Below are 23,104 nucleotides of genomic sequence, written 5' to 3'. Positions count from 1 at the left end.
TGGCATTTGAAACATGCACCCAACATGCAAGTGCTCACAAACTACAAATGAATTCCAACTTACTATTCAGCTCCGAACTCAAGAGTTCAGAGGGTCTGAAAACAACTAAAGGAATAAAAAGGTGAAGCTAAGTGAAAGAAATCAAGAAAAGTTGCACATAAAGACTGGTGTCCTCATCACATCACACATTCCATAGCATTGTTGTAAAAATATCATTGTCAGAGTGCAAAGGGGCTACAGGGCTGCATTAATCTCTCTTTCTAAGAAAACCGTAAGCCTTTTGCCAGAAATACCAGACTTCTTCTGATTCGGTTTGAAAATCCAAAGGCAGAGTTTAGAATTCTCTTCCAGATCATCTCTTCCGCACTCCTTCTTAAAAGGAGAAAGCAGGCCAACTATGAAAGTCATATTAATCTGACCAACACCTAGAACTAATCCCCAATTGTTCCTTATACACCCCTCTCCCACCCTCTTTTGTAAAAAAGATTCCCAATTAATTTACCCTAAAGAGATGATAAACTTTATTTTTCTTCTAATCTCACCAAGCATTAGCTAACCACAACCCAGAAAACTAGGACAGAATTCATCTCTACTTAAATGCTATAGCAGCAATCTCCACTGCTGTTGTGCTTCACTTTAGACATTCCCTCCTGTCACCTTAGGTGTTCTCCTATGGGCGTAAATAATCCACTTCCCATACAGACACAGTGTTTAGGTCAATGGAAGAACTCTTCTGATGTCCAGATCCAGATTACATCACCTTGCCTACAAAATGCAGGTGTGGATTTTTCATGCCACCAACCAACATTGTTTTGATGACCTGATTTTCTAGGGAAGGCCAGGCCTCAGTGAGCTGCAAAGTGGCATGAATGCATAAATCCCATCACATCAGTTGTGGCTTGGGTTGGGGATCTGAAGTGTTTGGAAAGATCAAGTCGATTTCAAGTCAGCACCTTCTGAGATTTTGAAAGAACCTTTGCCTCTACTCAGAAAACAAGTCACCTTAGAGAGGAATGACCCTTCAGCTTCTGAGGCTTAATAGTAAAATTGAGACATTCTCTGGTCCCTTTTCCCCCGAAACAGTAACCCTGCTTTTCCCCCCTAGGATGGCCAGTACTTGGTAGAAAAGGCTGAGCATATTGACACACGGTCTTTCTAGAAGCACTTTTTACTTCTATCAAAACTAATCAAGCCCTATTACAAAATAGTCAGTCTGATCAGGGTGAATGGAGTGAGGAGGAGCAGTTACACCCATTATTAGACTTGATCTAAGATAGCTCAGACTGTGTACTTGTCACTAGGGGTACAAAACCTACAGCAAAAATATAGTTAGCACAATTGGAGGAAAATGAAGAAACATACTTACAAACACAAATTCCTCAAAGCTAATCTTGCCATCTTTGTTCTTGTCACTGTCAATCATAAGCTTCTGAATGATCTCTCTCACTTTGTATCCTGGGAGAGGCAGATTAGCTTCCTTGAAGAGCTCATGCAGCTCATAATCACAAATGAATCCATTGCTGTTGAGGTCTTTAGATAAAAGGGGAAGGACAAGGAGACAATTGTAAAAACAAGTTAGTCCTCCTGAAAGTACATTCCTCTGACCACACATTAAAATTAACTCCCAAGGCCCCAACATGCTTTTCTGAAATGTGAATAACCCAAAGGGACCCACCCATTTCTTTAGTATTTCTGCAAGGCACAGAGATGCAATGATACTGACTACCACAGATACATTTGGCTGAATCCAGATGAAAATCTCTGTGTGAGCCTGAGGTGCTCCAAGCCGCGGCTTCTGTGGCAGACCTGCTACCTCAGGGAGAGGTAGGATTGCCAGTACACCGCTAATGTGACTATCTGCAGAGCTGTCAAGGCAAAGAATTAGGGCAGTCTTCTTTAACTTCTGTACTTGAGATGCAGAAGACAGATGGAGACAGGTGTTTCACTCTCATACTAGAGCTGCTGCCTCTAGGTGACATGGAGACCTTAGCCATTTCTCTGGGACCATGGCCCTTAGTTGCTCCAGAGAGTGCCTGCGGATGTTAATCAGGTGGTTCCTCAGTTTCTTGGATGTTAAGTGACTCTGTTGCTACTGAGGAAGCTGATGGACAGCACTGGAGAAGGAATTCATTTCAGCTACTGATTTGACATAGGCAGCAGCATCTCTGATTCTATAGCCTGCCTTGTCCCCAGGGGCAGCAAACAGCCTACACTGTCCCAGGTGGCAGTGCTGTTGTGGTGTCACTAGTGACAACAGCCTTTGTAGAATGGTCTCCATCCCTTGGGACCTGGATTACCCTCTCTTCCCCCGTACTCTGCATGTTGTGGGGCACAGGAATGCAGGGCTGCTTTTGCTCAGTGCTTATCCTATGACGACATGCCCACTTGAAGCTGAATCCTTCCATACTGAAAGGTCCTCATCCTGCAGGGGCTGGGTTTACTAATACCTAGTGAGAGTACTCCTGAGAGATCCAGTGTACAGGAAGGAGCAATGGAGGGTGAGTCAGGAGGTGACACTCTTTGCTCTGTCAGGGAACCCAATACCCCTCATGGCTGTGCTGGAAGAGCAGTCTTCCAGATAAAACACATAGGGTTGCTATAGCCGGCACTATCGGTAAAGCTAAATATTTGAAAAGCCTGATTCATGTCCTAAATTTTAGTTAAATTAACACCACTGCAAGCCGAATTAGATCTTGCCTAGCAAGCGTCCCAGTAAAGAAATTCCTTGTTTCCAGGTGGTATTTTAAAACATTTTAGTAAGCTCATAAAAAAATGTTCATGTGAAAATGAAATGTAAATGGGTTAGTGGCAGGTGTCCATGGCATGACAGTACAACCCCATAGTTCAGTTAGGGATGTAAAATCCTACTTAATAAGTTAACTGGTTAAATCCTAGGTTTAACTGGTTAACTGATTAAATGGGTCAGGGTGTGGGGTGAGAGGGAGCTGGGCTAGAGCACCCCTGCCAAGGATGGATTTATTTCGTTTTAAAGTGAAAATATTTGTATATTTTTAATATATTTAACAGCACTATAAGTACTGAATGTAAAGCAGAGTTCGGGGGTGGAGGTTGATAGGTTGCTCTCTCTACCCTTTCATCCGGTCCCCCATGTAATGACCTCATGGTCCCCTGAGGAATCCCACATTTGAGAACCACTGCAGTAGTCACTCCTAAATTGTTCCTTAAAATGCATTACAATCAAAAATATTCCCAGGTGGATTACTAAAAGATTAAAATCCTATATGCAACTGCAGCACTTACAGTAATGCTGACAAAATACAATGTGATTTGACCAGAGTAATTTTAGTGAAAAACATTGCTGTCGGCCTTTTATTTTAGAACTTTCTTCCAAAAATATACGCTTACAAAGCACGCTTTATTAAACACAGCAGTCAGATGTCATCAGCAAACTATTTCCCTTGGAGATAAATCACAGCTCCTTTCATTAAAATGTCTATTGCACAGACTAGCTCCTTAATGCAGATCCTTTCACCGTCTAGAAGCCAACAAAAATGCAAAATGCATGAAGGAGGCAATTTACTCCTGTGCAGAAGGCCAGCTCTGACCTTAAGTGCTACTTCAATTTCCCCCCAAAGAGCTCTGCAAATCTTAGGCGTTTGGGTTATCCTGATCCCCCAGAAACTTCTGCAGTTATGCCAAGCCAGTCAGATACGCCCAGAGACATCCGTGCAGAATTTTGTTGACTCTAAAGTGAACATCTGTCCAAGTCATGACTACCAATCCTTTTTTACCAAGTACACTAAAATCTGCCTGCTTGCAGCTTTAAATACACGTATGCTAGCCAAGACAGGAGGACAGGACTTATTTCTATTCCTCATTTATTTCTGACACCTCACTTAAAAACTAGATATGCAACCCAGGTGTAGCTACAGAACATTTGTGTTTACCCAGAGGTTTCCTGGGACTGATGACAAACGGGATTTCACATGGGTGGAAGGTACTGAGGAAGTTTTACTTCCAAAATCCCCAACCCCAGAGCTCAGGAAAGAGGCCAGCCAACCTTCAGTACTGGCCGGATGCTTTGGATCCTCTCCTGGCATCCTGGAGGAGAAAGTGCCAGCTGGCATTAAAGGCTATTTGGGGCTTATACCTACATAAGAGGTCTAGCCAGTCCTCTCCCCTAAAGGTACCTACCATTCCAGTGCAGTGTTCTCTGTAAACTATGTACTTGTGGGGCTACCCAGGAGCAATTCAAATGCTGCCCAGCTGATTAATAGAGCACCCACAGCCAACAACAGGCCAGTTAGTGCCAGCACCTACACGTTTCTCCTGCTGCTGCACATCTGCATATGTCTGTGTGCACATAGCAAAACTTGTTCCATACATGGCTGGAAAGTTAGGGGAACACTGCTTCAGGAATGCTGCAAGTGGTCAATTCACTATACTTTCCCCTGAATTTCTTGCAGATCAGAATGTAAACCTCCATTTTCACAGTTAAAGGAGAAATCATAAGCAAAGACTGGGCCACAACTGAGTTTTTGCTTTCTAAAGCCCTGGTTTGCTCCTTTGAAAGCCCATCCAATCTATACAATCTTTTCAGGTCTTTCAAATGATACTAGATTTGCCCTCAAAAACGGAAAAAGACAGTTCTGCTCTCACAAGTACAGTAAAGACATTTTCAGTAAGCAACAACTCATTCTCCAGTGAAGGATGAGACAAGAGTGTGTGTGCATGCCGTGAAGCTTCCTTGATTTCAGAATCACAGGACAACATAACAAGAACAATAAAAAAGGCAACTTGATGCAGATACATCATATACAGCTTCAGCTGTAGTTCTTGGCTCACCAGCTCTTGGCAAACAATTTATTCAGCTCAGCAACTTTATCCCAAAAGGCAAAGATCACAGACATACAATGTTACTTTAAGCTAGTCTCTTAATAAAGACATTTCAGCTCACTAGCTCATAATTTAAACTATTCGCTAAAAATAATTCCTCACACTCCTGATAACCATTTACTTGAGGATTTCTTGAAGATCAAAAAACTATAGCAAAAGAAATCAAATATTTGTTTATTGAAAAATAATTGTACTTATGATCACCAACCATATCATAACTGGCCGGTCATTTCAAGCAAACCCAATGGCACATGCAATTAATGGGTTTTCAGAACATTTATGGGAAAAAAATGGATGATGAATTGACTGAGAAGTCCTCCTGATCTGGCAAGCAGACAGCCAGAGGCTAAGGGAACATCTACACAATGACGAGATACACAGACCAGGCCTGGGTCAGCTGACCCTGATTCAAGGAGCTCAGGCTGTGGGGCAGTGAAACTGTGGTGTAGACATTTGGGCCTGTGAGTAGAAAGGGTCCTAAATGCCTACACCACAATTTAACAGCTCCAACAGCCTGAGCCCCCCAAGCATGAGGCAGCTGACACAGACCAGTCAGCTAGCGGCAAGGGTTTAATTGCTGAATACACAAACTGGGGCTACGTCTATACTACCACTAGCAGCAGTGACATGTACACACAGCATACAACGCCCATACACCACAACCAACAGCAACACTGGTTGAGGAATGGCTCTGATCTATGGAAGGCAGCGTGGAAAGTCTGCTTGAGCTTCTCACTACAGAGGGGAAAGGCTTTAACAGGGCAGTCAATGGGGAAAGGCTCCATTCTTCCTGCTGCCTCCCCCACTGACAGAGCCTTCTTAGCAGCCAAGGCTGGACCCAGGAGTCTAGGCCCCTCACAGCCACTTGGGGAAAAAAAAAGAACTTGGGCCCTTTTCAAAGTTCTTCCCTTTTGTTTCAGCCTCAGACTTTTTACATACTGACCAACACCACATCACCACTGAGCACAACCACCATAGCAGCACAACCCCAACAACACTCTGCAGGCTTGTCCATGCAGCCAGGGGAGTGTAAACTTAGGCGGCACCAGCATGTTGCTCATTAACTGGCACACATGGATACAACAGGTGCATGCTGTCCCTTCCAAAGTGCTGGGTGAGTTCCATTTCAAAGAGTACACGTTAACACACACCAGGGAATTTGTTGTAGTTACCGGCAGGGTCAGGCAGGCCAGTTAGTGGACATCACGCTACAGCACACCACAGTTTGCACTCCACTTGTGTGGACTAACATCATGACAATAAACTCCAAGGTCCCTGTTTAACTTACACATTAGATTTATTTAATCTTATCCCCTGTTCTGCTTAGTTTGACTGGAGTTACACTGATGTACCAGGATCTCCTGCCTGCACAAGTTAATAGTCTGATCAAAACCCCAGAAAAAAAAATTCACTACTCTGCAAAGGCACTCACAAAATGTAAAGCAGTCCTGCAGCACCTTAAAGGCTAACATTTTTATTTGTTAGGTAATGAGCTTCCATGGGATGAATCTAATGAAGTGTGTCTTACCCACAAAAACTCATTTCCTAAGCATAATTTTTTTCTCCATTATCAGTCAGGGGCCTCTTCTATAGGTTGGTGTTTTTGGGGGGTGGCACGTCTTACTTGCATGCGCCCTCCCCCTCCCCCCAACTGATTTTTTCTGTGGTTCAGTGGCTCCCAACCCAAAACATTCCTACTCCTATCTGATGCATTCTATTATTTGGCCTTAACTCAATCTAATTCTTGATCTTCCCCCCCACCCCTCCACTCTCTGATTTGCTCACCTTGATTATCTTTTTCTGATTTGTCCTCCTTGCTTACTGTTTTTGGTTCTCTGTGCCTTAAATATTGAGTCTGTTCTGGTCTGGCTATGGTCTGAAGAAGTGGGTCTGTCCCACGAAAGCTCACCTAATAAACTATTTTGCTAGTCTTTAAAGTGCTACTTGACTGCTTTTTGTTTTCATTAGACAGGAGGTTGTCTTGACACCGGGTGATTATTAGAGAAGTGAAATAGATTTCGAAAAGGCTATTCACTGGCTGACGGTACCAAGATTGAAAGCTTGCTCTGGAACAAATATTTGGGCACCAGAAAAGCCAGGCCTACAAGTGGAAGCAAATACAAAATTGTTTTAACAGGCAAACTTCAGAGGGCAATCATTACACTTTGATGGAAAGGAAACTACAGCTCATCCAAAGTTTCCTATGTCTCCTGAAAAACGTAGGCATGCCAGCACACTGGACCCACAAAAGGTCACTGGAATGATATATGGCATCAGACTGCCCATGTGCAGGTGGTGCAACAAAACCGCAAGCAAAAAAATCAAAGCCACTTCAGCTCTGGCTCAGCCTTCTCCAGACAAAAACTTAAAAATAGCTTAAATAACAGGATGCAAGAGGGGAAAGTAACCCACACATTTCCTTTTAAGGGTATATGCTCTTGGCGTGACAAACTCCTTCAGGATCACAAATCCTCTTATTTGCTTTAAATTGACTGTCTGGAGCATTATTTTATTGCCTTGCCGAAGCAAGCAAAAAGCGTTTAAGTAAATTAGAAATGTTAAGTCCTTGATGTTTCCAAGTGGGAGGGCCATAACTGGTATAGAAGTACAAGAAATAAAAAGAAAGGAAGTTGAACAGATTTACAGATTTTGTTTTATACCTAATCTCCTTGACGGGCAAAAGAAAAAGTTCCTTTGTAAACAAGTATAGAGTGATAAAAGAATATGACGTTACAATGAGACTGTACTTATTTGAGATTTGGAAAAAAGTTCCAAGAACTGTGCACCACTTAAAATGCGGATGCAGCCAGCCAGGGGAGCGCAAATTGAGTTGAGTTATTACCATATGTGATTGCATTATGAGCACATCTTTATAAGGGTGCCATTTTAAAGGTTGCACTTTCAGCCACTTGTCACTTTACAACTGTTGCTCACCTCCATCCTCCCACCCCACTCCCAATGGCAGCTCCTGTTTTTGTAGGACTGCTTGGCCATGCTGCAGCTACCTCCATTTTATTTTAACATTCCAAACTAGCCACAGCTCTCCTCTGCCTGCTCTCTGAGCTCCTTTGCCATTTGACTGCACAGCAGCAAGAGGTGGAGCACAGCCACCATGGTGGCTTTGCAGATGGCATGCATACACAAAGGTGCTCATGACACTGACAGGTCTGAAGAGCAAGGAAGAAATAGCAATAACCGTTGTGCACAGTGATGCTGGCCAGGTTGTGAGTCCTTTTAATTGTGGATAAAGCCAGTTCACCAGACCAGCCATATTAATACCACCTGCCAAGTTCCTGGATAACCTTTCCAAGCTGTTCCCTTTATGGCAAAGCAAGATCTATACCATGCACCAGCAGGACTGAAGCTAAGTCATCAGCTACACTTAAAAGGCAACAATGGCACAGCTGCTCTGCAGTAGCAATTCAGTGTAGGCACTACCTATACTGAGAGAAGGCGTTCTCCCATTGGCAAAGGTAATCCACCTCCACAAGATGCAGCAACTAGGTCAGCAGAAGAATTCTTCCCTCAGCCTAGTGCTGCCTACGTAAGCACTTAGGTCAGTTTAACTGCACTTCTAGGGAGATGGATTTTTTGCACCTGTGAGAAATGTAGTTATGCTGACCTAATTTTCTATGGCAGACCAAGCTTTAGACAAACAAACAGCAACTGAGCAAAGGGGTGACCACCAATGTGCCTTCTGCCATAAAAGGGAGCTCTGAAAGCTGCTGATTTGGAAAGTTAAGACAGTTACATGAAAACAGAAAGGGCAGTCAGCCTAGCACATAAGCTGCTATGAGGTGCCAACGCAGCAAAACAGAGAAGTTGGACAAGCGAAGAGAGCGTCAGATATTACCTTTGCTCAATACTGTACCCAGGACATCTCAAGAGCAAAAGGCTATCAAAAACCCGCCTCAGCCCAGGTGAGCCCATCCCTGGCTAGTGTCATCAAGACTATAAATGGAAGTCCATTGAAATGGAACAGCAATTTGCTACATGCTATAATCGAAGTGGTTCTGACACAAAATACTATTTGACTTTATTAGCATCCTGAAAATGAAGCAAAGTATCAAAACCTCAGCGAGAATTATCATTCCATGGAATTCCTCCTCTTTCCCTCCTGAGACAGACAGACACCCCCGTCATGGTCAATCGTGTCCAAAGATCTTAGGTAGAATCTCCATGGTAAGAAAAAAAAAAGCGGGGGGGGGGGAGGTTTCTTTGTCAACAGAGAGTTAAGTTTCCAATACCTTCACCCTTGTTAAAAAAACTGAAGAAAGATTCCCAGAAAACAAGTCATATCCTGAGGCAAAAATACGGCTGTGATTTAGACTAAGGAAAAAAAAAAAACACCCAGGAAGGTCAAAACATTTCAGATAGCTTCACACATTTCCATTGTTAAAATAAGATTGTCAAGTATGTTACACAAACAATCTGGCTAGAAGAGAGCTAAGTAAGAATGAAAGGCATCTACTAGAGAACAAGCTCCTAATTATCTTTATTGCAATTGCCCAAAGATAACACTGATGTTTTTAAAAATTTACAAGTTACTTTTTAACCAGAAAGAGTAGACTCAGACCCCCTCATGTTCCCAGTTCATTGCCACAGTGCCGTAGATCTCTATAGACTAATGTAACCCTAACAAAGTTGCATTGGCAGCTCTCCTTCCAGACCTGACCCTAAAGACCATTGACACCCTGCTTTCTAAAAATCTCATTCCTCACTTGTCCTCTTAAGACAGAACGACAGCAGCAACACAACCATCTTCTAACAATTGTGGAGCGAGGGAGAGCCAGGGAGGAGCAAAGATGCTGGAATGGAAGCATGCTCACAGGAATGCTTTCCTGCAGGAGGAGTGGCTTTGCAAAGTTGCCTATCCTGGAACAGGCAGGTTGTGATGGACCCTGCTCAGATGACAAAGCCTCCTGGCAGATGTTGAGGGATTTTGGCTGGAACTAATCTAGGTGGTTACTAGGGACACCTCCTACCAGTTCTGCTATGCCCCCTTGTTTTAGTCTGCTCAGGAGAATCAGTGCTGTACATAGAAAACACTTGAGAGACTGGCTACGGCACATGGGAGACCTAAAATGCTAAGACATCACCCAGGCCAAGTGCCATAAATACAGTTTGTTTTGAGAATTCCACCTCCATTGGCATCTGGAGATAACTAAGAAACTGGTCAAGAAGGGAAGAGGCAGCTGTGCACCTGCTGGCTAAGACAGGACAGCCCAAGGAACAGACTGTGCATATTTGTGCAGTGTATTCCAATGGCTGGCCCATGACACCATGGAGGATGCTGTTAAACATGAACAGACAAGTGCAAGGCACTACAATGACACCAATAACCTCCTTTCTTGGCACTGCTGTCAGAAAGAGAACAAACCCATCAGTTCGTGTTGGTGGTTCTGAGTGTGCAGCTGCAATCCTGGTGACAGGATCTCAGCTCTATAAGCCACCTGTTGCGCCAAAACAAGTAAGAGCCACTTACCAACTTTGGCAAAGGCCTCTCTCAGTTCTTCCAATTCATCTTTGGAGATCTGCGTGGTGCTGGCCATCTCACAAACTTAATAAGCACCTACAAGGAAGGAAGAGACATAATGAAATAAAAGAGCTATGTTCATAGGCATTTGATTCCAGCAGTTATGCTGCAAAAGACGCTGCATGCAGCCAAGGCCATTCTTCCAAACACTTATCACAGCAGATCTTACATAGGTGGAATAGGCAGCAAAATAACCAGCTATTGAGCATAGATGGAAAGAGCTGCACAGCCCTGTTGGCCTTGTTAATATTTACCTGTGTGCTCGTTGTACTAGGCAGCCCATGCTGCAACTGCTCTTCATGTTGCACAGGTGTGTATCATACTCAGAGCTGTTTGAGGAATCTCAAGTCACCTGACACAAGAACAAACTACGTTCCTTCCCTCTTACCAGTACAATTCGAAAATATATTTTCTTCAACGTTTAACTAACAATTCAACATATTATTAAATTGCTATCACAATTTTTCATTTACCAAAAGCTGAGTTTTGGCAAAACAAAAAAATGATATAAAGACCCCAGAAAAGGCCCCAATTTCTTTCACCAAAAAGAACCCGTCAGTGTTAACAGCTGCACAAACAAACAACAAAAACTGCTTTCAAAGAGAGGGCATTTTCTCTTTGTAAAAGCATCAGTTATTGTTAGCAGTCAGCATCCTGAGGAGGAATGGATGAACCATGGGCTTATTCCCACTGACTCAGGCCTCTCAGCAGCATGGCAAGGCATAGACAGGGGCCAACCTACAGAAGGACCAGATCTTTGTAACATGCTTAACATATGAGCAGATGGAAACTAACTGGCACTTTATTCAGACTGCTAACAGTTCGTCTGCCCTGGTGCACTTCAGAAGCACAGAGTGAAAGAGTGTCTCTCCAAGAACTTTAATGATGTGCTGCAGTGGTTTGAGTTGGGAGCTGTAGGTAATGACCAGTGGTGTTCTGTTGTTGGTTTTTATGGGCCTATCTTGAAGTAGCTGATTTCTGGGTATTCACCTGGCCCTGTCAATTTGTTTTTTTTATTTCTCCTGGTGGGTAATTCAGGTTTATGAATATTTGGTAGAGCTCTTGTAGTTTTTGGTCTCTGTCAGTAGGATCAGAGCAAATGCGATTGTACCTAAGGGCTTGACTGAAACAATGGATCTCGCTGCATGTGTAGGATGGAAGCCAGACTGCAGTCGATCCCCTCCTCTGCCCTTCTCCCCTGAAATTTATGGAGTAACACACAAAGGACGAGCCCAGGCAATGACAGTCATAGGCCCAGCACACACATTCTGTGCCAACACAATAAGCATCCTGGGTCAGCTACCTTTGGCTTAGGGGGCTGTTTAGTTGCTGTATAATTATCCAGGCTTGCGCTTAAATTCTGAAACCCCAGGAAAGAGAAGGATCCTAGAGCCCCTCAAACTGCCTATGCAGCAATTAAACAGCCCAGTAGCCTTAGACCCACACGCCCAAGCCATCTGACCCAATGTCCATTTAATTGCAATGTAAACATACCCACAGCATCCCCTTTGCTCTGGATCCCCCATGGAGGCGAAGCAGCAGAGCCCACACATCACCACTCTGAGACAAGCCAAATTCCGTTTCCTTCCCAGCCAACAATACTTAGTCTTCAATAGGACAGGTACGCAGCTGAGAGAAGAGACCACGCTGCCTTCAGGCACCCCAGAATAAGTCACTGGTGGGAGAGGGCCCTGCTGACACCAACAGCAAAGTGGGCACCCAACACCTCACTGCAATCCCAGGGTAGGAACATATGTCAGACCTTCTGCCAGACTATGCAGTCTCCTCTAAACTGGGTAAATATTTATAACGATCAGAGGTGGGGCAGGTTTTACAGTCAATGAGAGCCAAGATTTTGAGATTTTCACTGCCTCCAGGAGCCAGCAACCTAGGCACAACTTTACGGTATCTCTGCTTTAATCCTGCCCACGAGGGCACACGAGACTGTACCACAGGGGACAAGACAGGGCATCTGTTCATGGGGACGAGACAGGGCAGCTTTGAATGGGACCCACTGGAAAAATCAACTCAAAACAGTTCCTCCCCCATTGAGTGGAGCAGCCCCTTGAGATGCAGGGTGGGGGGGGCGTGGTTCAGTCTATATTTTGTAGGTGGGCAAAGACGAATGCTGTACTCTGTTTTAGCACCATATCACTCTATAAGCCTGTGCATGCACTCTGATCTGCAAGCTTCATTTGTTGACGGGAGCTGTTCTAAACCAGCGTTTAAGCTTTCTGACACCACGGAACACCAAACAACATTCCTATGCAGCATACCTATGAAAATTTTCATAACAAAAAAAGTGTTGTCCGCTCCCCGCCCCACCCAACAAAAAAAACCCACAAATCAGAAAACCAGCAACATGTACAGCAAAACCACAATGAAGTAATTTAATCAGGCATCACAGCGATGAAGTAGCAGCATTGTACCTGGTTTTAATAACAAAATAAGTATCATCAGTGTATGATACCAAAAACTTTCAATTATTTTTCCAAATGCTCATGACACACCTGCGAGTTGTTCACTAACAGCGTTCTGCGGAACAGGTTAAGAAACACTGTTCTAAACCAGGGCTCATTGGGATTCTGAAGTTCAGAATATATCTTTGCCTGAGGCTGTACATATGAAGTTTTACATTGTGACACTGTGTACTTCGGAGAGGATAAAATAACTAGATAAAACAACAAGCCAAAGAAAGATTGGGCAGAGGCAGACCTCAGTGAAAAAACAAAACAAACTAGGAGCTAGTCACCACTGCTTTACTGTAACACACACTGCAGGGGAACAACTTGTTAACTAGCTAGCTTTCAGCAGAGTCCTTGAAGGTGGAATTTTATTTCTGCTCATTTATTTAAAAAACAAAAAAAAGCCAAAAAAACCCCCTAACAATATGATAGTCATAGGCTGACAGTCCCTAAACTACGGCATCACTACAAGCCTTATCCTGATGCCACTTTACATTGAACGAAACAGTGAGATCAGTAACTGGCTTATAGGAAATAGAGGAAAAAAACAGTGCAGTGATGGGAATAAATGTTATGGCAAGATGTCATCCAGACATCACCATCAACAGCCATAGGCTCAGCATCTGTTGGTGTCCGATGCCTCCCTCAGTAGATTCTTCCATCCTTCCCTGTCCAGTGCGGAGTGACTTGGTTTCTGTAGACTAGCTCCACGACAATCTAGTGTATCACCTACTCATTTTCTGTGGGGGGCTTCCTCTCCTATTCAAACAGTCCATTATGTTGAATACCAGGGTCTTGACTTTTTGCTCGTAGTTCATTCTGCAAATATACCCAAATAGCTGTAGCTTCTGTTGTATAACTTTCTGCAGCAGGTTCTCTTTCTGTATTTTCCTATATAATTCCTCATTGGTGACCATCTAAGTCCATCCTATTCTCAGGATCTTTCTTTCAGAACTCTTCTCAAATGCCAATATCATTCTCTTCAAATCTTTCGTTATCACCCATGTCTCACATCCACACAACATGCGTGCTGAATACACATACTTTCAAGATGCTCTGCGTCATTCCTAAGATAATCTCTTTGCTTTTCCAGATCTTATCCATCACTTTCAAACTCGCTCTTGCTTTCACTATTCCAGTTGCTAGTTCCTTCTTACCATCTATACCATATGTCATGTTGCTCCACAGATACGTGAACTTCTCTATGTTCAATCCTGTCTACATTGATCTTCCTATTTCCTTACCTCCAAATACCATTGTCTTCGTTTTACTGATGTTCATAAACAGTCCGTACTGCTTCCCGTCCTCATTTAGCACCTGCACCATTCTCACTAGCTTCTCTTCATCTTCCTCAATGGTAACCGTATCATGCGTGAACCTCAAGTTATTAATTCTCATGCCACACATGTATACCCCTTCTACCTCCTCCTTGATCTTGTCCATCACTCTCTCCAGGTGCGTGAAGAAGATACTCAGGAGATATCAGATCTCCTTGTCTGGTACCTCTACTCTTTCTAAAGCAACTTCCCCACTCTCTGCACATTCTCACCACTGCCTCTGCATTGCTGTTGATATCCTTCAACAACCATATCAGTCTACTATCTACACCATACAACTCCAACACCACCCAAGTCACTTTCTGATCTATACCGTCAAATGCCTTCTGAAAATTGACAAAACAATTGTAAATGTTCTTTTCGCCGCTATCAGTCTTAGTGCCAATAAATGCTGTATGATACTTCTATCTTTCCAGAACCATGCTTGCTCATCTGCTAGATGTTCTTCTATCTGCAATCTCAGTCTCTCTGTCAATATCATAAACACCTTGCCTAGATGACTTGCTAGGGCAATTGTTTTGTAGTTCTTGCACTCCAATATGCTTCCTTTCTCCTGTATTGTCACTAGCACAGATTGAGTCCATTCCTTTAGCACCTTCCCTTCTTTCCACACTATATTACATAGTCCGCGTATTTCCTGCATTATACTGTCTCCCCCATATTTGAGCTTTAATAGAAAAGCCAAAGAGGCAGTGAAGTGATGGTTTGCCAATGGGCAGTTCAATGCATGTAAGCTGTGTGAAGCCCATTAGTCTGTGACTCACTAGCTGTCTAGTCTGCACACTAAGATTTCATTTGGTAATCAAACCACTCCTGTTCCTTGAGTTTCCCCACAGACTGGGAGTCATTTCTCACGGTAAACAGGAGGGCTGGCAGCGTTTCACCTGCACTGCGCCCAATAGAGGTTTGCCTCCGATTGGTCTGAAGCGCAATTTTTTAGTATATTCCTGGATGTGCTGTTTACACATGTAGCTGAAGTTGTATGAACACCACTACAAGGTCATTCAGCTGCAAGCACAGCCAGGAAATTGGTATGTTTGAGTGCACTCGTTAAAGCAATAGGAGCTTCAGCAGAAAGTGAATTTTGAACTTAAGGAAGCAAACAGAGTATATGGCTCAGATTTAGTGCTTGAAAGAACTTCAGGCTTTATTTTGCTTATACAGAGGGTCTCTTGTAAATTACTCCAGATTTATGGAACTTCCTACATTAAATTACCATCGTTTACTTTTCCTTTTCTTCTCCAGGTCCTGTTATCTGCACAGCTCGACTACCGTAAACTTCTACTAAGATTTCCCTTAAAAACCCCTTTACAAAGCTCTCAGTGTAACCACCCTAGTATTCAAGAATAATTTTGACATCTTAAATCTAAATGAAAATATTTTAGCTAAAGGTTGAACCTCCCTAGTCTGGCACCCTCAGGGTCTGACTGATGTTGAAACAGAGAATTTGCCGAACCACTGGAGATGAATATTGTCTCGCACGTTGCCAACACTTCCATTGCTTAGTGGGCCCTTATAAAATTTTATGGGTAAATTAGAATTAAACAGCAGCACAGAACACAGAGACTAAGGAATGGTGACTGTAAACAAAACTTATGGGACCACAAAAACCTTGGCCACAAGCGTGATAAGTGGACATCCATGTAATTAAAATCATGCTAGACCATGGATGTTGATGGAACAGACAGGGACAGATGAGAGGTACAACCTATACTATCATTGCAGTGAGTTGCATGTGAGTGACAGCTACTCACTTGTGTCAGTTTACTCTGTGCATATGCACTACTGAATACCAGCCACATCACTGACATTTCAGGAGAAACATCATTTCCATGGTCTTTTGGCAACAAAGAAAATGACATGAATATTGAGTAATAGGTTGCCTTTATACATGTGCTGACAAGTGGGAATGTGTAAGGAGTAGAGGGCACGTTTAGGTACTTGAAAAGGGAATGAGAGGGAAAATTTGTAATTCTTTTTGTTTAGTTTGCTACCAACACCTGGTGTTGTTACAACAATGGTAAATAAATTCTCTGCTCCAGTCTTGATTGTTTGCACAGCTTTAATGCTCAGGATGGCACCTATAAACCAGTAAAACTACATCTGAAGCGATTATTCCATCAACAAAAGGTAGCTTTCAAAAACAATGCTTTAAGTGCTGCACCCATCTCCGAGCTTCCTTGTCAAGTTAAAATCTCTGTCTTGACAGTGATCTGGCAGCAGCCCCGCAAGTTCCATTCAGGTTGCACACAGCTTCTTTCAGAAGTTTTTAAAATCATTTGACTGGAAGTGTATTTTTACCTGTTCCACCATAGTCCCAAAGAACTCTATAGGAACTTGCTCTTTTGACGGACATGGCTTCATAAGGCATAATTCAGCCCACATTTCATGAGCTAGGTGTATTTGCTTTGAAGATAGAGGGACGGAAAACTGCTGTACCCTCTTTGTATTAGGTCAGCAGAATGCCCACTGCGTCTCAGGGCTATCATCAGCACCTGCCTTGTATTTTCAGCTACACTATCTAAACAGCATACAAGCTGCCCGTGACACTCGAGTTCATCCCGCTGGTGCTGTGGAATACAGTGGGATCCCTTCAAAACAACCACCAACTGGAGAGAGTCCCTTGGCCCTCACGCCCTCTGCCACGTTTCTGCCTCAGAAGATATGAGAGGTGTTCTGCAGACACCAAAAAAAAAAACCAAGCACAAAGAAAGGGTCTGCTATTTTTCTGGACACTTCACACTTAAATGCATGAAGACCATGCACAGTAAAAAGCAGCTGACAAGTTGTAGAGAATGTATGGGACTGACAATTGCACTTGAAATGCCAGCCCTTTAGACCCTCAAGTGAGGGAGGCTAGATGAAGACACAGTTTGGAAGTGGCCCTATATCAGCTTGGAAACCATTCAGCATTTGAAGGTGTGTCTCCACTGCCCACAGCCTGCCTCTGACAGAGCAGTAACTAATACCCAGTAGAGAGAGGGTTGTTATTTTTACCATGAGATAGATAGGCAAGGTCATCTGTGGGCAAAAGATACAATGCTGACCATTCCTAGCTACTTCACCTTAAGAGGTGCTAACAGTTGCCTTCCTAAGGGCTGTACAGCCCATAAACAGTAGGTACCCTCCTTTCATCTTAACCCTCACCCCTATCTGAGACAAGGAAGAGCCAGAAGAAAGGCTCTGCTAACCAGAGTTAGAGCTGTCTGTCTAATCTGCTCATGCAGAGTACTTCAGTGCAGCAGACACAGCAGCTGGCATGAGCATGAGGCAGTAAAGAAGCCTTTATGCGAGATTTCCAAGCAAACTAGAGTCAACATCTAGCTTTTGTGCAGCACTTTTTATCCACAGACCACAGGGCAGGTTAACCAAGGGGCTCCATTCCCCAATTAGGAGCAGGGAAACCGAGGCACAGTGCCCTGCCTACTGGCGCACAGTCACAGAGGCAGAACATGGCTGAGGTCGGACTAAAACCAAGCTCCACTGTCCCAGTGCACTGCTTTGTCCATTGAGGTCACTCCATGCCCCACGCCATCCCCCGCCCCCATTCCTCCCTCCCCTCCCCACCCCTCACCCCCACGTTAGCCTTTTCTGTCCCTGGTTACCAAGCTCATCTACTTACCAAGTTACACCTCTGTTGTGATCAATATCCCAGTCAGGGCTGTGCAGATGCAGCTTGGGGCCAGATGAAGACTTGTGCTGCAGAACACTTTCAGGGTCTACAAATGAAAGATACAGGATTCAGTTAGTGAAGCCTCATCTATACCATCAAGCACCATGGTCCCAAACTGCAGCATGCACACACAGTACTATTCCTGCCGCAGCAGTACACTCCACCCGAAAGCAGGAGGACCTAGAGAGCTTATGCATTGTCTCTGCACATATGTGAGTAGTATCTCCTACTGGTACCAAATAACTCCCCAGATGTGCAGCCCATCCAGCCTGCTCCTGTACCCTCTTTCCCTGGCAGCTCCCACACTAACTTCAAACCCACTCCCCAGCAGCCCTTTCCCCCCACACTGAACCCTTCATTTCTGGCCTCACGCCAGAGCCTAGAGGGGCCCAAAGTACACAAGCCCAGTTCCCCAGGGCTCCAAGGTCAGCGTACGAGGGGAACGTCTCCTTTTCTGCTTCTCAGTCAGGAGACGCATCAGTGGAAGAGGTGGTGGGTTTTTTCCCTCTTTTGGCTTGTGTGGCCCCCAACTGGTGTTTCTGTGGGTCAGTGGCCCCCAACCCAAAAGCAGTTCCCCACCCCTATGCTAAAAGCTGGTGTAGCTATTCAGGCTCAGGCTGGAGGCCAGGCTCTGTGACTCATGATCCTCATGGTCTCCTGTTCAAGCACCCATACTGCAACTGCACAGGCCCACAGCCCCAGGTCAACTCAGCCAACCCAGGCCTGCTGCAACTGTGCCATGCTACACCACGCCAGAGGTCTCTTACTGCAGTGCAGACATACCCCAACAGGTGAACAGATGAGAATGGAGTGGAACAGTGTCAGGGAGCAACCAAGGGAGACTCAAATCCAATGAGGTTGCCTAGAGCAGGGGTGAGCAAGCTTTTTATGCTGGGCCCCACTTTTTGTCCCTACAATTTGCACCCCTCAAGCACCACCACCTGTCTCGTAATGTAATTCAAACGAATCAAACTGTTGGTTATATTCATACAAAAACGCTTTCAGCACACGTAAGAAACAAGTATGTAGACTAGTATCGGAGGGGTGGCCGTGTTAGTCTGGATCTGTAACAGCAACGAAGGGTCCTGTGGCACCTTATAAACTAACAGAAAAGTTTTGAGCATGAGCTTTTGTGAGCACAGACTCACTTCATCAGATGCTGGAAGTATGTAGACTGCCATGAATGAGTGCAGGGAAGCGGCTAATCTTCCTGAGGTAAGCTGAAATCCAGGTGAGACAATAGGAGTGGAGAAATTCTGTTTAAACTGAAAACAATTGCAATTGGGGATGTGTTGTTTTGTCTCTGCTGACAGCAGAGAGAAAGAGACAGAGGGAAACCTCTCCCAAAGAGGTGTGAGTACAAGGGAAATGCATAGTTAGATGTGTTCAGGTTTCCAGTTATTTTAAATTTGGATGGGCTGTTAGCTTGTTACCTTGTTTTGTTGTTGGCTGCTGTTTTTAATCTTGTCTTGTTTGACTTGAGATTTTCCCCCTGTAAATTGTAAATTGAATCCCAGGGGAATATTTTCCTCTGCTTGCAAGTCGTTTACTTTTCTCTTGTTTTGTGAATAAATCACTGTTGTAACAAAAAGCAGTCAAGTAGCACTTTGAAGACTAGCAAAAGAGTTTATTAGGTGAGCTTTCGTGGGACAGACCCACTTCTTCAGACCATAGCCAGACCCTATCCCACGAAAGCTCACCTAATAAACTCTTTTGCTAGTCTTCAAAGTGCTACTTGACTGCTTTTTGTTTTGATACTGTATAGACTAGCACGGCTTCCTCTCTGTCACTGTTGTAAGCAACTGCTCTGATTTCCGTGGCCTATGAAGAGTCTTTGCCACAGACCATATGGCCAACTACTGAATTACAGGTTTTTGTGTCCAAGCTCTCTCCTGAGGGAGGTTTCAGAACTTGGGGTAACCCCCACACGTGAAGACATGAGAGTGTGTCATCTTGGGGTAAGGGTATCATTTCCCACTCAGTGGTGACAGCGAACTACCCGCAGGGCCAGGGAATCTGTGACCTTGGGAAGCTTTAAGGTAAAGCCTGTTTATGGGCAAGGTGTTTTCAAGTGTCTGTGGGGCCCCACTTTCTGCACTCGAAGTGTGGAGTGGGGAAGGATCCCCTGACAGATTGCAAAAATCTTTATCAGTATATAAATGTGAATACACATACATAAAGCAGTAAGATATTTCAACATTTATGAGACCAATGAGCCAGAGACCCAGTAGCCAATTGTTCTGAACCTTCCTTACGAAATTTCATGCCTCTCCCTTTATGCACCTCTGGCCTAGAGTACATCGGCAAATGCCAGTTTTCCATTTACCTTGCCCTGGTGCTGCTGACCAACTACTAAAGACAGAACTCCAAGAGGAGTAGAGGCACTCCCTGCTACGGCTTTATTTATTTTGGTGCAGACTGGAAGATATTTTGCTCCTGTCACTACAGCACTAGCTTCCAATGTCTGGGGGTCTGCTGAATTCATCAGAGGAGTTAAAATACATTTTGGAGTTGGTCACCACAAGCTCTGCCAGGGTGCTGGCAACTGATCACAGTAAGATTTGGAGACGTGTCATTGTGGGACAGCATGCAGCAGGAGTTCCACTGTGCAGACGCACTTTCCCCCAGCAGCTGGAGGTTATGGAAATAACTCTGTGGCTGGGCTGTTTTCACCGGAACTTGCTTTGCCTCCAATAGCTTCCAGGACAGATTATTTTGCAGTGCTGGAGTGGATGCACTGCTGCTCATTCAAAAACCAAGATTTGTTTGGGGCTGTGTAACGGGGACGGAGGGAGACCAAAAGATGGAATATCCCGCATCTCCCCAAGCTCTCCTGGGCGAGACTTGCAAACAGGCTTTTTCAGATGTTCCTAGAGACTCCCTGCAGTCAAACTTGAACCCAGGAGATTCCAAATCACCTTTTTATGAATGTTCAGAATCCTCACTTTGGGGAGCTGATTGAGAATGCTTCTCTATGCCCTCTTGGAGAAAACCAAGACTTGGGGCAGACTTACCACCATTTATTGTAAAAACTGCTCAGACAATTCCTGCTGCTCAAAAATTTCTATGGCCCAAGCAAGTCTTCTTAATGCACATCTATAACCATTGGTTATACAATTGGCAAGCGTGGGTCCAATGCTACAGACTGTGAAACTGAAGCCACTAGGCATAAAGACGGTATCATGGATGGCTGGAAATCCCACCCTGAGCTATTAAAAAGTTAATAAACCTCCTATTAAGAGCATGGTTACCACTGAGAATCTGACCAGAACTCATAACACCCGCAACACACCGATCTAAGTGGCAGGGAAATCGGTTACACCTGCTGCATGCAATCCATAGCAGTTCTTTATCTAGTTGGCAGAGATGGAAAGCAAGGAGATGCTAATGAGACACAGTTGCTCAGTGCTCCATTCTCTGCCTCCAACACAAAGGATGGGACAACAATCCCCTTCACCTGCTCACTCCAAATGTGAAGTAGCAGAAACTTCCTGGGAGAAGACACAGCACGTGGAGAAAAGAGACTGCACTTAGGGACAGTTATTCAAAAACAAAGTGTGGATACAGATAAGTTTCCTAGCATGAACTCTCTGCCACAGCCCTGGCTGTGCTTAGAAAGAAAGTGGAGGACAAAGCTCTGTCAGGTGGGAATCCTAAAAGGCAAAAAAAGACTCTGGGTGCATCTCTTAGATTCAGCCTTTGAGACAATCAGATCCAGATTGTCAGCGAAGCCCCTGGTGATTCGGCATCTCTGTAAAACAGGGGTGGGGAACCCCTACCCAGCAGTCCAGATCTGGACCCAGCCCAACCAGCAGCAGATGCTGGAAAAACACAGCACAGGTACTTTCAAGCTAGTCTGCACTAGAAGTGCCACAGTGGTATAGGTACACACAGGCAGCTATAGCATGTCTGGTGAAGATGCGCTCTCAGAGGGCACAAGAAAACCATGCCCACAAGCTGCACTTATGTTAGTATGACCTGCATCACTTGGGTGGCTTATTTCACTACCTTGAGCAACGTAAGCTACAGTGACGTAACCCATTGTACAGATGGGTCCTCAGAGATAAAACCTGCACTGGAGTGTAATGCACTGAGTACCTTGGACATATGGGCCCAATAGCTTAAGACAGGGCAACAGTGCTTCCTTTAGAGGAAGGGAATTGTTGGCATGTAACAACCAGGAGAGATGGAACAGAATAGGTTCAGATTTCCATTTGCTAAAGGTAAACACACCTAAATCTCTCAAATGGCGGGATGATATTCCAAAAACTTTGTTATAACAGAAGTGTTCCAAGCCTGCGGCAAAACCCAATTAAAATACTGCTGTAACTCAGTCTCGGGAGACCGACTTGACAACTATTTCAAGAACATTATCAGTTAACTAACACCTGTATTTGAGCAAAGCCTCCACTCCAGCATTAATGCATGGACCATTTGAAGAGCAAAACCTGCACACATAACTAGATCTATTGTTTACAGTCAAGCCCTTAGGTACAATCGCATTTGCTCTGATCCAACTGACAGACACCAAAAACTACAAGATCTCTACCAAATATTCATAAACTTGAATTACCCACCAGGAGAAATAAAAAAAACAAATCAACAGGGCCAGATGAATACCCAGAGACCAGCTACTCCAAGATAAGCCCAAAAAAGCCAAGAGGAGAAAACCACTGGTCATCACCTACAGCCCCCAACTCAAACCACTGCAACCAATTATTAAAGACCTACAACCTAACCTTAATCAGGATGCCACACTCCAGAAGGCCCTTGGTGACAGGCCTGTTCTCTCCTACAGACAACCTCCCAACCTTATGAGGATTCTAACCACTAGCCACAGTCTATACCACAGGAATACCAGTCCTGGGACCTTTCCTTGCAACAAAGCCCGCTGCCAACTTTGTCCACATATCTATTCTGGCAATACCATCACTAGATCTAACCAGGTTATTCACAGAATCATGGGCACATTCTCATGTTCCTCAACTAACATCATATATGCCATCATGTGCCAACAACGCCCAGATGCTTTGTATATTGGACAGACTTCACACTCTCTCAGACAAAGAGTTAATGGGCACAAAACAGACATCAAAACATTCCTGATCCACAAACCAGTTCGTATACATTTTAATGGAGTGGGCCATTCTGTTGATGACAAGAGTTTGCGCCTTACTGAAGAAGAATTTTCAGTCTGCTTTGGAAAGAGAAACTGCTGAACTCTTTTTTATATTCA

The 23,104-nt window shown here is 44.2% G+C and overlaps 1 protein-coding gene across 3 annotated transcripts in view; it reads right to left on the bottom strand.

Moving 5' to 3' along the window:
* PLS3 (plastin 3) overlaps window positions 1–23,104 on the bottom strand; it is an 85,532-nt gene that overhangs the window by 18,841 nt on the left and 43,587 nt on the right. For all 3 annotated transcript variants that reach the window (XM_075007499.1, XM_075007496.1, XM_075007498.1), the window contains exons 2-4: window positions 17,818–17,914; window positions 10,343–10,429; window positions 1,367–1,530 (exon numbers count right to left, since the gene is read on the bottom strand). In XM_075007499.1, coding sequence (XP_074863600.1) covers window positions 1,367–1,530; window positions 10,343–10,409 — 231 coding nt within the window. In that variant the 5' untranslated portion in view covers window positions 10,410–10,429; window positions 17,818–17,914. The remainder of the gene's footprint in view (window positions 1–1,366; window positions 1,531–10,342; window positions 10,430–17,817; window positions 17,915–23,104) is intronic.

Source organism: Carettochelys insculpta, chromosome 13, assembly GCF_033958435.1.
Source record: "Carettochelys insculpta isolate YL-2023 chromosome 13, ASM3395843v1, whole genome shotgun sequence".
NCBI classification, from domain to species: domain Eukaryota; kingdom Metazoa; phylum Chordata; order Testudines; family Carettochelyidae; genus Carettochelys; species Carettochelys insculpta.
This window is presented reverse-complemented; position numbering and strand designations above follow the sequence as displayed.